The following is a 16,230-nucleotide window of genomic DNA, read 5'->3' as shown; positions in this document are numbered from 1 at the left end:
TAAGGAGGGAAGGTAAATGGCTAATAAACACACATTCAACCTCTCTGCTGGTTAAGGAAAATACGAATAAAAACAACACGATACCATTTTTTTCATACTCATATCTATGGCTCAGTTGTCTTCCCTTTCCAGTTGGGAGCCTGAGGGTCTACCACCCAGGGCCACAGAGCCACAGTCTACAGGGGACTCTCTATGAGCTGGTTTATGGCCCAGCCAGACAGTTACAGTGGTTAACAGTGGAGGCAGGTCTTGAGTGAGGTGGTACATGAGTGAGGGGAGGGTACTAGTCTGATGAAGATGATAAGAGATATCTCTCAAACTACTCAAAGAACACTATCAAAGTAGATCTACACGTATGGGCAAACTCACGGAACTGCATGGGGATGTACCTGGTGGTGGTGTGGAGATGGGTGGGGACAGAGAAACTTCATGGAGGCAGTGAGTGGGGAGAGGAAGAGCTGGCTGTGGGCTTCCTTTTGGATATCCAGCCTACTTTCACTGTTGATTGTTGCTATTCCCAACAAGGAACACTCAAGAGTATTTCTTCCAAGCTATGATCTGGCTCCCTCTGCTTATGGTTTTCTGTAATGGATGACTTGCTCGACCATGGAAGCAAGAAGTAAGTATGGTTGTCTACACCCATCTCTTTAGTGCCCTCTTGATTACTTTGGGTTCTAGATACTACAATTATCATAATTAATTAATTAGCTAATTAATTAATTAATTTAGAGAGGTAAGAGAGGGAGAAGGGCAGAGGGAGAGGGAAAGAGAAAACTTTAAGCAGGCTCCATGCCCATCGGGGAGCCCGACGTGGGGCTCAGTCCCACAACCTTGAGATCATGACTTGAGCCAAAATCAAGAGATGGACGCTTAACTGACTGAGCCACCCAGGTACCTCTATAATTATCATAATTTAGAAACAAAGCTGCCTAGTTTGTTTTTAATTTTTTTTTAAGATTTTATTTTTTCATGTAATTTCTACACCCAACATGGGGCTCCAACTCAGAATCCTGAGATCAAGAGTTGTATGCTCCCCCAACTGAGCCAGCCAGGTGCCCAAAAATCTGCCTAGTATAAACCTCTTGGACTTTGAAGAAGTTTCCAGAGGTTGACAGATGATGCCCACATGTAGTACCTCAAAATCTCTAACATGTGTAGTTTTCTATGGGTTCCAGCCACAACTCAGTCCTTCACCCACTCATTCATTTGTTCACTTGAAAAGTAGTTATTCTAAGCTGAGACCTGGGCTCAGAAGTGGAGACATGGAGACATGGATGAAACAGCCTCTGCTCTCCAGGAGCTCAGAGTCTAGCAGGTTGCTCACCAGCCAGCTCTGTGAGTGAAGAAAAGCCCTTTCTTCTTTCTGTGGCTCAGTTTCTGAATTTTTAAGAGAGAGGCTGTGCAGGATGGCTTCTAAGGTCCAGTTACGAAGATTCTAAAATTTTGCATTTACTGAATGTAGAGTGTGTGGGCACAGTTGTTACCTAGCTCTTTGGGTGAAGAGAGTGGCAAATGTAGTCTCTGACCTGTAACTGTGACTGTCTCCAGCTTAGGACCATGAAAATGGGGTGGCATTCTGCTGACATCCCTGAGCCATGACTCCATCGCTGCAGACAGCTGACAATTGGCATTTGCCCAGTGGAGCCCCAGACACACCCCAGTCTGTCAGCAGCAGGACTCCTCAGGTGCTTGGCACCCTCTGCTGGATGGAGGCTGCAGATTCATGTTTACAATATAAACTGGCTTACGGAAATGGAAATCATTTTTAAGTGTACAGATCAGTGTTATTAAGTACATTCAGATTATTGTGCAACCCCTGCTATCCATCTCCAGAACTCTTTTCATCTTACAAAACGTAAACTCTGTACCCATTAAATATTAACTCCCTTACCCTTCTCCCTGCCAGCCCTAGCCCCTGCCAAACACCATTGTCCCTGTGATTCTGAGTGTTTTAGGTACCTCATATAAGTGGAATCATATAGTACATCTCATTGTGACTGGCTTATTTTGTTTAGCATGGTATCCTCAAGTTCTATCCATGTTGGAATTTCCTTCCCTTTTAAGGCTGAATAATATTACACTGTCTGTATGTGCCACATTTTACTTATCCATTCATCTGTTGATGGACACAAGTTGCTTCACGTTTTAGCTACTGTGAATAGTGTCACAATGAGCATGGGTGTACAAATCTTTTTGAGATCTTGCTTTCAAATCTTTTGGGTACTGCTGGATCATATGGTAGAGCTATTTTTAATTTTTTTAGGAGCCACTATACTGTTTTCCATGGCAGCCGCACCATTGTGCCTTCCTACCAGCAGTGCACGAGTGTTCCAATTTCTCCACATCCAACCAACGCTTGCTATTTTCTGTTTTTGTTTTGTTTTGTTTTACTAGTAGGCATCCTAACAGACATGAGGCGGTATCTCATTGTGGTTTTTGTTGGCATTTCCCTAACGATTAGTGATGTAGAACATCTTTTCATGGGCTTATTGGCCATTTGTAATATCCCCTTTGGAGAAATGTCTAACTAAGTCTTTTGCCCATTTTTGAATCAGGTTATTTTTTTTGTTTTGAGTTTTAGTTCCCTATATGTTCTGATACAAATCCATTATCAAATATGATCTGCAAATATTTTCTCTTTCTAGGGGCTGCCTTCTTACTCTGTTGATAGTGCCCTTTGATGCACAAAAGTTCTGAATTTCCATGAAGTCCAATTTGTCTATTTTTTTCTCTTGTTGCCTGTGCCTCTGATGTCATATTCAAGAAATCATTGCCAAATCCAATGTTGTGAAGGTTTTATCCTATGTTTTCTTCTAAGAATTTTATAATTGTTCCTCTTACATTTAGATCTTTGGTCCATTTTGAATTGATGTTTCTATATGGTGTGAGGTAAGGGTTCAGCTTCATTCCTTTGCATGGGGACATCCAGTTTTCCCAGCAACACTTCTTGAAGAGACGGTCTTCCCTCCACTGTCAAAAATCATCTGGCCATAAATGCAAGGGTTTATTTCTGGGCTCCCTGTTCTATCCTGTTCCATTGGTCTGCCTGTCTTTATGCCAGTGGTTATTTGGACCACTCTCCTACTGAAGACAACTGAAAAAGCTGGACAAATACGTATTTTTTTCTTAAAAGTATTAAAATGCTGACAAGATAGTGATTAATTATTAGTAATTACCAATCCAAGATCAAAGAGAGGATGGAAATCCAGAGATGAACTTAACAGCAGATCTGACCTAACACTTCCTCGTGGGAATGTTTGCCAGTCCTAAAAAAGTAGCCAAGAAATGGGCCATATTTTTGGCAGCCCTGTGGGGTTAGGGAGAAAAAGGTTGAAGTACAAGTCTTCCAAGGCAAGCAGGATAAGCAGATTGGCTGTACTTTAGGAATAAGGTGAATGAGAATAAATTCAGACCTGAGACAGGCCTTGGCTTAGAATCATCTGGGTGCCTCAGGAAATCTCAAGCTCTGAAATTGCATTAAGGTGTTTCTAAATGTTTAGTGCCTCCAGAACCTGATAGGAAAAAACAAACAAACAAACAATGCTCTCTAGAGAAAGATATCATTCTAGGTTTCAAATTATTTCCGCATATAGATGTGTCAGGCATACTATCAAATGTAATCAAAGCACCAAAGAGAAAAGTAATCGAGGAGTGAGAATCAACAGAAAACACGAATAGAAACAGATCCATAGGGACTCTAAATATAAGACTTATCAGATACAGCCTGCCAAGCACTGTGCTTACTGTGCTAAATGATATAAAAACCAAGTTCAACATTTTCAGCAGGAAACTGGGAACTATAAAAAGTGACATGACAGGGGTGCCTGGCTGGCTCAGTCAGTAGAGCGTGTGACTCTTGATCTTGGGGTTGTGGGTTCAAGCCCCACATTGGGTGTAGAGAATACTTAAAAAGAAAAAAAGTGACATGACAATTTTGAAAACAGCCAAATAGAAGTTCTAGAACAGGGCGCCTGGGTGGCTCAGTTGGTTAAGCCACTGCCTTTGGCTCAGGTCATGATCCTGGAGTCCCGGGATCGAGTCCCGCATAGGGCTCCCTGCTCGGCAGGGAGTCTGCTTCTCCCTCTGACCCTCTCCCCTCTCATGTGCTCTCTCTCTCTCTCATTCTCTCTCTCAAATAAATAAAATCTTTAAAAAAAAAAAGAAGTTCTAGAACAAAAAAATACAATAACTGAAATTAAGACATCATTCAGGTTTTTTTTTTTTTAAAGATTTTGTTTATTTATTTGACAGAGAGATAGAGAGAGAGCACAAATAGGCAGAGCTGCAGGCAGAGGGAGAAGGAGAAGCAGGCTCTCCGCTGAGTGGGGAGCCCAATGCGGGGCTCAATCCCAGGACCCCGGGATCATGACCTGAGCCGAAGGCAGCCGCTTATTTGACTGAGCCACCCAGGTGCCCCACATTCAAGGTTTTTTTAAGATTTATTTATTTGAGAGGGAGAGCATGCGCACACATGTGGGGGAGGGGCAGAGGGAGAGGGAGAGAATCTCAAGCAGACTCTGTGCTGAGCGCCAAGCCTGACTAGGGCCTCGTTTTCATGATCCTGAGATCATGACCAGATTGGAAATCCAGAGTCAGATGCTTAACTGACTGAACCAGCCAGGTGCCCCTCGGTCAGGTTTAAAAGTGGATTAGATGTTGCTGAAAGAAAATGAATTCCAAGGCAGGGCAGAAGAAACAGTTAGGTGGGCAGCAAGGGAGAGACAAAAGGATGGAACACAGAAGAAGGAAAGAAACATCATCGAGGATTCAGTGGTAAGAAAACTGGCAACCCAGAAAGAGGAGAGAGATGGGGAGAGGCATTATTTGAAGAGATATTTGAGAAAATATCTGAGAATTTTCTGAGAAAAATTTGAGAATTTTCCAAAATTGATGAAAAGACATCACCCCCTATCCAGGAAGCCCAATGAATGCGTTAAGATAAATAAAAATAAATCCACACATATGACAGGTCATAATGACATTGCAGAATACCAAAAATGAAGAAAAATCTTTCAAGGAGAGATCGCCAGAAAAATGACACTAGCTTCAGAGGGGCAACTGTTGGACTGACGGCTGACTTCTCAGCAGCAAACACAGAACCCAGAAAATAGTGGAATCACCTTTCTCTTGTGAAGAAAGCTAACAGCTGCAGACTGCAATGACAGTCAGAGGCGCAGCATGAATCCACAGGGATGGGGAGATGGGGAGAGGGGCCAACAGTACCGAAGTCCTAAAAGTTGGCAGGCAGATGGATGATAGAAACTGCCCCCACAGACCCATGAGGGCGGGATCCTCAGCTAGCAGGTGGAAAGGGAGGATCACCACACCGCATGCGGCAAAATCTTCACAAGCCTCAGGAACTGGGAGCACCGAGTCCCTCCGCAACTGGGTGTGCATGAGGCGGGCTAACGGAGGGAGGACCGGTTGCACTGTTGAGGCGGCAACTCCCCCCCCCCCCCCCCGTGCTCCTCTCCCAGCCCTCAGTCGCCGGGTGACTCTCTTCCCCATCCCAGCACAAGTCTGGACGCTTGGGGCTCGGGGTGGGGTGGGGGGGGGTAGCCAGGGAGAGTAAGGATGCAGTGGATTTTAAATATGGATTGCCTCAGCTCTCTTCCAGCCGGCAACTAGACCCAGCTAGGCCTCTCTCCTCCTTGCAGGCTGATGACTCTCCCCAGGGCAGCCGGCTAGCGGAGAGAACGGGGCTCCCCAGCAAGGGGCCCAGGAGGCACTCCCCAGCTAGGCTCCCAGGCAAGTCCCGTCATGAGGGAGAGACCTGTCTGTACAGGAAAAAAATCAACTTGGAAAACAAAGAGACCGTGTGGCAAAAACAAAAACCAGTAACAAAAAAAGTCCTAATATCCTTAAAATGGCATTATACCCATGAGACTGGGGATGTGTGCAGATGATGTTTCTGTAGGCTCCAAGCTCCTTTCTCACCCTACAAGTTCTCTGTAACACAGGGGGGTTAGAAGGCGGCCAATTGTTTTCCCAGACTCTCCTGCAGCTGCTTCTGGTTAAGTTCTGCCAGTGGAAAATACTGGTGGGGCCTGGAAGGTGGGAAGAAAAAGGAGACATTTTCCTTTTGCGGTCTGGCAGGGCCTGTGGCAGCAGAAGCCGCAGAGGAGGGCCAGGGCATCCTCGGGGTCAGTGGTGGTGTCAGCAGGACTGGTTGGAGCAGGGCTCCCTGAGTTCCCGCTCAGTAGCAAGTGCGGCTCTAACAGGGTCCTGGCGGGGGGTGGGGGGGGGGCGCTTCCAGCAGAGTGGGCATGGTGTGGGCTGCAGGCGCCAGAGGCTTCCTGATCTCTGGGTAGCATCCTCTCCTCCCATTTGCCCTTCCAGCCCTCCTGATATTAATTAAACAATCCCTTCCATTAAATTCTTCTTTGTTTGATATACTGTAATAAAGAAACATTCTAAAGCTAAGAGTTCTTAGATATTAAAAAGGTGAAAGCAGAAATAAAAGATCAAATGGAAAAATAATGTGGATGGAATTATCCAGAAAAACAAATAACAAAACTCCCAACAACACGAGCACTCAAAGTTTACAGTAAACTCTAACAGTATTATACAACATTATTGCGATGGGATTTACTTATTCTCATGCTAGCCTGTAAATTCCACCTAGTGGATCCTGCCTGGCATGTGGTATGTGTTGCATGTGTCCTGGGTAGTACAATTTCATTTACTAAAAAAATTTCTTTTTTAAAAAGTAGTCTCCCTGCCTGACCTGGGCCTTGAACTCACAACCCCAAGAGCTGCACACTGTAGCGACTGAGCCAGCCAGGTGCCGGTGGTTAGTACAATTTTGAGAGAGCAGAGGTGTCAATTTAAAGAAAACTAAAGGCAGACTATAATTTTTTTTTTTAAAGATTTTATTTATTTGAGAGAGTGAGAGACAGCACAAGCAGGGGGGTGGGGGTGGGGAAAGGGAGAAGCAGTCTCCCTGCTGAGCAGGGAGCCCGATGTGGGGCTCGATCCCAGGAACCAGAGATCATGACCTGAGCTGAAGGCAGTCGCTTAACCGACTGAAACACCAAGGCGCCCCAAGGCAGACTATAATCTTCTAATTAATTAATACTCTGAGAAGAACTTTAAATATATTCATCGATAGATACACTTTATTCGAATGTCTGTATAAATAGGACTTGATATTGAACAGGAAGAGGTTTTTCCAAAGGGTTAAAATTTATTCAACAACAGAACTTGGTCCTTCCCTTCAGTTCGTCTAAGAACTTGGTCACCTGACACATCATTGTCAGAGGTCCACCCTCACTAATCATTTCCATCACATGCAAAGTCTAAAAGTCTTCCGGTGGCCCTTTCCATTTCTCTGGAAATCTCTTCAGCTGCTTTCGGTTATAACAGAAGGGCAAGGTTTTTATCCGCGCACACTCTACTCCACTGGAGCCCAAAACACATCCCTCCATTCTCTTGTTTAAATGGCGGCTGCTTGCAACAAGGTGTACAAATGGAGAACTGAACATGAACACACCAAAAATGTAGCATCTCTGCGTGCAGTAACTGTAACTTTGCTTTACAGTTTTCTCATTAAAGAAGTATTCTTATTTTATTATCTCTGCACAAAGAAGTTATAAAAACACCTGTAAAAACTTTGAAAAGGCACTTTAAAATCCCGGGATGAAAAATTCTAAAGTATAAATCATGATATGTTGTCTATGATTTACAAATTTCTGAATGAATTTGACAGGAATTTACTCAAAGGAACCAGAACATCAGGAATTAAAGATTTTCTATTTTAACCCCAACTGAGTTTTTTAAAAAGCTACACCGTTGGCAGTCCCGGTCCACGCCTCACTTGCTGCTGCTGCTCAGGGTGAGCTTAACTGAAGGACAGATTTGTGTGCAGATGTTCCAGGCTCTTCTGTGCAACTGAACGAAGTGGTTGCCTTTTATTTTCTTCCCTTATGTTTCAAAGAAAAGTAAATATACGTATGGCAAAAAATGTAAGCGGTACAGGAACATCTAAAATAATAAGCAAATATCCATTTTTTCCATAGCCCAGAAGTCTGAGGTCTTCAAAATCATTCAGCAGTCATGTGAATCATTTGCAAACTGAAGCGAACCTTGGAGTCTCATTATCTAAAAAGAATTCTCAGTCCTTTGGAATGCTGTTGATTTTCTCATATATTACCTCTGTTACAGAGGAAAGCCACGCAGTCTTCTCCTTCTTGAAAGAACCAATTACAAAAGCGACATGCACCCTGCTCAGGGACAGTGAGTCCAGATACCTCCTTACCCTCCACGGATCTGTTCCTGGCTCTGGACAGAGGCTCTGGTGTCATCCCTGAAAGTCAGGTATCACATTTACTACCAAGGCATTTTCAAAAGCAAAACTTCTCTTCATCACAATGAGTCATCTGGTCCTTGTAAAACAGAGGCTGAACTCTGACAGACTCATGTCGTCTGGACATCAGTAGATAGATAAATATTTTTATTTAACATTGTACAAAAGGGCAGGAGCCATAGAACCCCAAGCATTCAAGCTAAAACCAAGTCAGACCTTTCCTAGAGAACAAAGGGAAGGTGAGACAGCAAGGGACCACGGATGGAAATTCCTTCAGAGAAACTCCCATCGCAGGGATGAGAGGCTGGGGGCTTCTTCCCCAAAAGGCACTCTCTCTGCGGCGGGCAGGAAAGGCTTACAGAGATCGGGGCAGGGGCTCAGCCAAGCCCTTCCTGAATGCCTCGGATCCTCCTGGCCAGCTGCACATCCTTCGGGAAGAGAGTAACGCGGCCGGCATGTAAGGACAGAAGGTAGGCGTCCTCAAAGAGATGAACTAGAAATGCTTCTGCGGCCTGGGGGCAGAGAGACAAGTCCAAAGACTGACATACGACGGGGCAGGGGCGGGTTTGTTCTTGGAGCCCCGCCGCCCTTGGTCTCTGAGGGCTCCCAGCACTGTCTGAAATGCTGCCCACAGAATGAGGGTGGACTGTGCCTGGGAATTCTGCTACCACCACACAAGGATCTGGCCTCCAAACCCCGGGTGTTCCTTGATGCTGTCTTCAAAGAGGCAAGAGTCAACGTGTGGCATGCCTCAGTCAGCCCTGTGGAATTCCAGAACGCCTTTCCCCCGTCCCCACGCAACCGTACCTGGGCCCCCTTCTTACCTCTTGTAGGGCCAACAGGGCCTGGGCTTGCCAAGAGAAGTCCACCCCTCGAGTGAATTTAACGCATATCTCTCTTGCCTGTGAAGGAGGGGGATGGGGAGCAAGGCGGGGCGGGGAGAGGGGAGGAGTAGACAGTAAAAGAAGAGAGATTCAAGGGGAAGATTCTCTCCATGAGTTTCTATGAATCTTCATTTCTGTGATACCTTTGTGACCCTTAATCTTAGGACCTAACTAGTCAAATTGGCATGAGTCCTGTTGGTGGTAGGGAGAGTAGGAGGGTATCTCTCAGGGCAGGAAGGGAGCTCAAAGCATGGATGGATGAGAGAGTTCCTATTTATATAATCAAAGGGCACAGTTTCAGAGGTGGTGGGGGTTAGAAATTAATTCCATAAAGAACCAGAAGGTGCCTTCAGTGGGCTCATGTTTTCCAAAAATGAAGAGTCCTCTTCCAGGTTAGAGAAGAGGTTTCCTTAGCCATTCAGGCAAGAGATGAATGGGTCCCCACTACCTGGGAGATTTAAAGAAAGGAGGCAGCATGGGGGTTGGTGGAGCTCACCAGGCGGCTGAAGGGGCTCTTCCTTATCAACAGGGCTGTGCTCTTCTGAAGCGTTCGGATCTCCTTCAGAACCCGGTATCTCCGGGGACCACGCTGACGGGAGGAAGTGCCTGAGCAAAAGAGTTGGGTCAGCAAGGGTCGTGGTCAGTAGTGGTGCCTCTCAGCGTGGCTGCGACAGGCAAACTGTCAGATCACTAGTCTACTATACGCTCCACAAAAGCAGGGATTTCGGTCTATCATTTACTCTGATTATCTTCAGCAACTGGAGAACAGTGGATAGATGCTACATAAATATTTGTTAAATGAATGAGTGATCCCGAGGATCTTATCCTCAATAAAAATCCTTTGAGGGTATTATCTTAAATGCCAACTCTTCCATGAAGCCTTTCCTGATTCGCAATTGCTTCCAAACTGATAGATCACCTCCCTCCTCTGAGCCCCGCAGTACTTTGGGAATTTCTTCTATCTTTCTCATATAGATTGGAAACTCAGTTATTTTATGTTTAGATCTTTTTTTTTTTTTTTTAAGAGCTGGAAGGAATCTGAGAGGTTCTCTAACACAATTCCCTGTCTCAGTTATCCTGAGGCCCAAAGAAGTAAAGACAATTGGCCAGAGCTTATTTGTGGCCAAGAAGGGACCTCAGACGTGGCATAACTCGGTCCCTGTGCTGGGCCAGTGGGCTATGGAGCCAGAGCCTTTGGCTCAAAGACCAGTTCTAACAAAAAAAAAAAAAAAAAAAAAAAAAAAATCTTAAAAATATTCCCAAAGGTAGAGGTCAAAAAAGCCAAACTCTCTGATTTGAAATTAAAAACACAAGAATCCCCCCAAAAAACCCCAAACAAAAAACTTCTAATTCTTGTGTTGAAGAGGAAACTTAATTGACATTAGACTATTTAGAAGTGAATCAAAAGTCTACATCTCAAAGCTTATGAGCTATAGCTAAATAGTACTAGAAGAAAATGCACAGGCTCAAGACTGATTCTCCATTAGAAAACAAAAGCTTGAAAAGGCAGCTGAGCTCAGCATTCAACTCAAGTGTTAGGAAGAGAATTATTAAAATAAACCAAAAGAAGATAACCAAATGTTCCAGATAGTATAATAAATTAATGAAACAGAGAGTAAAACAAGGGCGCCTGGGTGGCTCAGATGGTTAAGCGTCTGCCTTTGGCTCAGGTCATGATCCCGGGGTCTTGGGTTCATGTCCTGCATTGGGCTCCCTGCTCCTTGGGAGCCTGCTTCTCCCTCTGCCTCTCTCTCTCTCTCTGTCTCTCATGAATAAATAAATAAAATCTAAAAAAAAAAAAAAAAATCCATATGAAATCAAATTTAAAAAAAAAGAGTAAAACAAACAAAAAACAGTACAATTGTTAGATAAATAAAACCAAGGAACAACAAAAATCAGTAAACCGCTCAGAAGCTGAACAAAGAATAAAAAGAGAACAAACCTCCATGAAAACTAATACTTTTTTAATAGGATTATTTATTTGACAGAGAGAGAGAGAGAGCACAAGCAGGGGGGAACAGCAGGCAGAGGGAGAGGGAGAAACAGGCTCCCCACTGAGCAGGGAGCCTGACTCGGGGCTCGATCCTAGGACCCTGAGATCATAACCTGAGCTGAAGGCGACGCCCAACCGACTGAGTCACCCAGGCGCCCTAAAAACTAACATTTTGAAGGAGAAAATTAGCTTCAGAAATGTTACTCAAGGTCCAACCGAGGGAAGAGAAGCCACACCAAGTAGTAAATCCACAGGAGGGATTTAATAGTGACCTAATTACAAAGTGTTAGAAGAGCTGCATGAGCAAATGGGGACAGTGAGGCAATCCAGAGATGCCTGTGCCACGCAGCGGGCCCTGGAGATGTTATCTCTGGGTGGGGAACGCGGGCCAGAGATCAGGGGACTGGTGACATTTAGGAGGGAAGCCCCACACTCAGGAGTCAGGCTACTGGCATCTGCCTCCCCTGCCACTGGTCCACAATCCACACTCACTTGGAGGCAGCCTTTAATAGACAGACACAGCAGTCACAGACAATGGAAAGATGAACATAACCAAATCTCACCAATGTGAGAAGGACAACACCATGAAAGGAAGGAACCAAACTCAACAAACAAAATAACCAATACTGGAGGAATCTGAGTTAACAGAGAAAAAAGAGACTTGGAGAGAAATATGCGTAATAGCCTCAGACGTGTAAGAGAAGACCTGAAATCCGGCCCCGGAACAAGTGGTTATGAAAAGTAACCAACTAGAGAGATCATGGGAAAGAACTGGGGTTAGATATTCAATCATTGGGTCTTGCAGTGCCAACATACGGAGTTGGGATTTAATCCCAAAGTAACGGGAAGCTATGGGAGAGTTTTCTTTTCTTTTCTTTAAAGATTTTACTTATTTATTTGACAGAGACACAGCGAGAGAGGGAACAAGCAGGGGGAGTGGGAGAGGGAGAAGCAGGCTTCCCGCGGAGCAGGGAGCCTGATGCGGGGCTCGATCCCAGGACTCTGGGATCATGACCTGAGCTGAAGGCAGACGCTTAACGACTGAGCCACCCAGGCGCCGCTATGGGAGAGTTTTAACCAAGACAGAGAGGTGATCCACTTACATTTTATTTATTAATTTTTTAAAGATTTACTTATTGGGCACCTGGGTGGCTCAGTCGGTTAAGAGTCTGACTTCAGCTCAGTTCAGGATCTCAGGGTCCTGAGTATCTGCTCGCCCCTCCCCCCCGCTCATGCTCATGCGATGAGCGGGGGGGAGGGGCAGAGAGAGACAGAACCTCAAGCAGACTCCCCGCTGAGCGCAGAGCCCACCCACCATGGTGCTTGCTCTCATAAGCTTGAGATCAGGACCTGAGCGGAAACCAAGAGTCAGACGCTCAACCAACTGTACCACCCAGGCGCCCAGATCTATTGACATTTTATTTTATTTAAATATTTATTTCTTTGAGAGAGAGAGCAGGAAGGGGGGAGGGTCAGAGGGAGAAGCAGTCTCCCTGCTGAGCAGGGAGCCCGACGCGGGACTCGATCCTGAGACTCCAGGATCGTGACCTGAGCCGAGGGCAGTCGCTTAACCGACTGCGCCACCCAGGCGCCCTCTATTGACGTTTTAACGAGGAGTCCAGCTGCGCGAGGGACGAGAGTGGAAGAAGAGTAGCAGCCAGGTTAGGGCACAGGCGGCTGGGACTAGCGGGTGGGAGTAGAGATGACAAGTGCTGTGATGAAGGATGTGACCTGGAGGTAGAACGGCCGGAAGGTACTTGTGTTTGGGGATAAGAGACTGTCTCCCAGGTTTCTGGCTTACACAACTAGGGGGTGCCTGTGCCATTTCCTGAAATGGGGGAAAACTGCAGATGTCGAGCCTGGAGGGGAGTAATCAAGAGTTTGGTTTTAGACATGTTCCACTGACAAACCCACAGGTAGAAAGGCAGCTGGATATGGGGATCTGGAGTCCGAGGAGAGATCTGGGCTAGAGATACAAACGTGAGCGTGGTTGATGTGGGAGCGGTATGCAGGGCCCTGGGAATGGATGGGACCGCTTGGGGAAGGAAAGAAAGGTGGACAGCAAGGAGTCCAACAACAAGTTGTAGTGGAGAGGTGGCACGGGCAGTAAAGAACACTAGGCAGGAACGGCAGAGTGTGTGCCAAGGGGATAGAGTGTTTCTAGGAGAAAGTAGCCCCTGTGTCAAATGCTTCTCAGAGCAAGAGAAGGACACAGACACGTCTATTGGATTTGGCAACACTAAAGTAGCTGGTGACCTTGACAAGAGTACTTCCCGTGCACCAGAAGGAGGGGAAGCAGTTGTGGGGAGGCAGACTAGAAGGGCTTCCAGGGTGCCTGGGAAGAGGGGAAACACACACGTGCGCAGTGTTAAGTCGTCTTAAGTCTGGCCGTTTACAAAAAGGTGGCTATGAAAGGCACTAGAGAGAAATGGGGACTAGGAGAGACAGAGGTGTGGGGACAGGAAACACCCCTGCTCTTTTTCTTTAGATCAGAAAGAGCAGGGCACATTTGTGGAATGCCAATGTGAGGAGTATGAGTTTAATTCTAAGTGCAGGTGGAAAGGCTAACAGAAAGCCCCGCAAAGGTGAGAGAAAAAGATGACCAGGAGCCCGTGTAGCAGGAGTGGCTTTTGATACAAAGGGGAGACCAGGGTTCTCTGTTGTAAGAAGATAAGGGAAATGCCGTCTGGAGGCTTGTTTCGTCAGTGAAGCAAACATGCAACAAGGTCATTATCAGCTGAGAGTGAGTTGGGGGGCTGGAGTTGTAGGAATTTGAAGAAAAAGGTATGGAAGAGTCAATGGGGAGAATGGAAAAGCAGGAGGTGATATCACACATCACATCAACCACGCTCACGTTTGTATCTCTAGCCCAGAGTGTCCATTTGAGATAAAACATTTAACTAGGAGTCCAAGTAACAGCAAACAACATACTTAACAGTATTTGTGTTAAAAATAGAAATGGGGGGGGCGCCTGGGTGGCTCAGTCGGTGAAGCGTGGGGCTCTTGATCTCAGCTCAAGTCTTGATCTCAGGGCCGTGAGTTCAAGCTCCAGGTTGGGCTCCACTCTGGGCGTGGAGCCTACTTAAAAAAAAAGAAAGAAAGAAAAAGAAAAGAAAGAAAGGAAAAAACAGGACAAAGATGGCCAAAACACTGCTCTTATTTCAGTACTAATCTCAGGGCCTCACTAATAAAATACACTAAGAAATAAAATATATAAAAGTGAAAAAGAAGATTCAAAAGTCCTTATTTGCAGGGGCGCCTGGATGGCTCAGTCAGTTAAGCGTCTTATCTGCCTTTGGCTCAGGTCATGATCTAGGGATCCTCGGATGAAGCCTGCTCAGTGGGGAGTCTGCTCCCTCTCTGCACCCTCTCCCTCTGCCGCTCCCCCTGCTTGTGCTCTCTCTCTCTCTCTCTGTGTCAAATAAATAAATCAATCTAAAAAAAAAAAGAAAAAAGTCCTTATTTGCAGACAATAACCTACTCAATCATTTCAAGCAAAGCAACTGAACAATAGAATTAAGAGAATTCAGCAAGTTGGCTGGATGCAAAGGTTATTAAGGTTCAGGAAAGGGGCACCTGGGTGGCTTAGTGGGTCGAGCATCTGCCTTTGGCTCAGGTCATGATCCCAGAGTCCTGGGATTGAGCCCCAGGTCTGGCTCCCTGCTCAGCGGGGAGTCTGCTTCTCCCTCTCCCTCTGCTGCTCCCCCTGCTTGTGTTCTCTCTGTGTCTGTCTCTCTGTCAAATAAATAAATAAAATCTTAAAAAAAAAATGTAAGGTTCAGGAAAGAAAATAACCCATGATACACTTTTTTCACCCTGCTCTTAACTATGGAGCAGGAGACAAGTAAAGCAGTGGTTGCCACAAGGAACAGTTCTTGCCCGGTGGGTCTCCCATCCACCAGACCACAGGACCACAGATCTGTCTTCTTTCACGGCCCAAAACCTCAGGAAGGGAACAAGTTGAGAGCACTCTACTTAATGCCCCAAAACGCCACTACTGAAGAAACACACACACGCATAAGGACACCTGGAAAGGCACCTTCCAGAAGTAGAACTGTTTGAAATTGTCACAAAAAGCGGCCGATAATTTTGCAATTTGGAAAAAGCACAAACACTTAAAAATCCTGTCTGCTGGAGCAAGCTGTGTGACCTTGTTCCAAGTTACCGGGCCTGTCTGTGCATCAGTTTTCTCATCTGTAAAATGGGCACAATGTAAAGTTGAGATAATTCACGGAAGGAGTTGAACACAATTACTGGTTAGTGGCAATTAAATGCGAGCTGTAGCAAGAATTAGTATTTGGAGCCAGGCCGCCTGGGCCATCCTTTCTCCTCCTCCGACCTGCTTTCCCCAGTCCCTTGCGGGGCCTGGAACTTGGGCCGGGCCCGAGCAGGTGCGACCCGCAGCAGGGCTTTGCCCGTCCGCAGGGGAGCGCCAGCCGGAAGTCGGGAGATTCGGACCCGGGCTCCGCAAGCGAGCTCGGTTTTCTGGTCTGTGAAATGGGCACGCGGATCACAGCCAGGCTGCAAGGAGGCCGGCTCGAGGACCAGGGGCCGCAGCCGGTTACCTGAGGGGCCCCGCCGGGGTGTGCCGGCGGCCGGGCTCACGGTGCGCCTCTTTGGGACCTCGGGCTTGCGGCTCCGGCGGCGCGGGCCCATGGCGGGCTCGGAGGGTGGCGGACCCGCAGCTTCTTCTCGGCCTTCGGGGTCCGGGCACAGAGGCTAGCGTCCGGGGAGAAGCCCGGGAACGTCCCGGCCGCGTGCCCCGACCAGGTGAGCGCTCCGGCCGCCCCCCGCGCCACCGCGGTTCCAGAGCCCGCACTGCCACTTCACTGGCGGCGTTTTTTAAAACCAGAATTCAGCAACTCCCAGTGGCTGCCTCTGGAACGCCCCTGGCGCTGAGCGACTGCGGGGAGGGCCAATGAGAGCACAGGCCGGAAGGCTAGCGGCGATAGGAGGAGAGAGCGGGGACGTAGCGGATCGACGGTAGGAATCAGCCAATGGGAACTGGAGAAGTAAAAGGAGGCGGGAACTTCTGCCCTCTGCCCGCT

General features: G+C 46.7%; 1 protein-coding gene across 2 annotated transcripts; it reads right to left on the bottom strand.

Annotated features, from left to right (window-relative positions):
• Nucleotides 1-6,963: 6,963 nt before the first annotated feature.
• Nucleotides 6,964-16,004, bottom strand: CENPA (centromere protein A). 2 transcript variants are annotated; one of them, XM_027622717.2, is made up of 5 exons: nt 15,748-16,004; nt 9,686-9,795; nt 9,130-9,207; nt 8,665-8,817; nt 6,964-8,305 (listed from the first exon to the last, which is right to left on the bottom strand). In XM_027622717.2, the coding sequence occupies exons 1-4, from the start codon at nt 15,836-15,838 to the stop codon at nt 8,683-8,685; spliced, it is 414 nt and encodes a 137-aa protein (XP_027478518.1). In that variant the 5' UTR covers nt 15,839-16,004; the 3' UTR covers nt 6,964-8,305; nt 8,665-8,682. The 2 variants fall into 2 exon arrangements, with proteins under 2 accessions (XP_027478518.1, XP_027478517.1); XM_027622716.2 differs by having other exon boundaries at nt 6,964-8,817.
• Nucleotides 16,005-16,230: the final 226 nt, after the last annotated feature.

This window comes from Zalophus californianus, chromosome 8 (genome assembly GCF_009762305.2).
Source record: "Zalophus californianus isolate mZalCal1 chromosome 8, mZalCal1.pri.v2, whole genome shotgun sequence".
NCBI lineage: Eukaryota > Metazoa > Chordata > Mammalia > Carnivora > Otariidae > Zalophus > Zalophus californianus.
The sequence above is the reverse complement of the archived record's forward strand: the minus strand, read 5'-3'. Positions and strand labels throughout refer to the sequence as shown.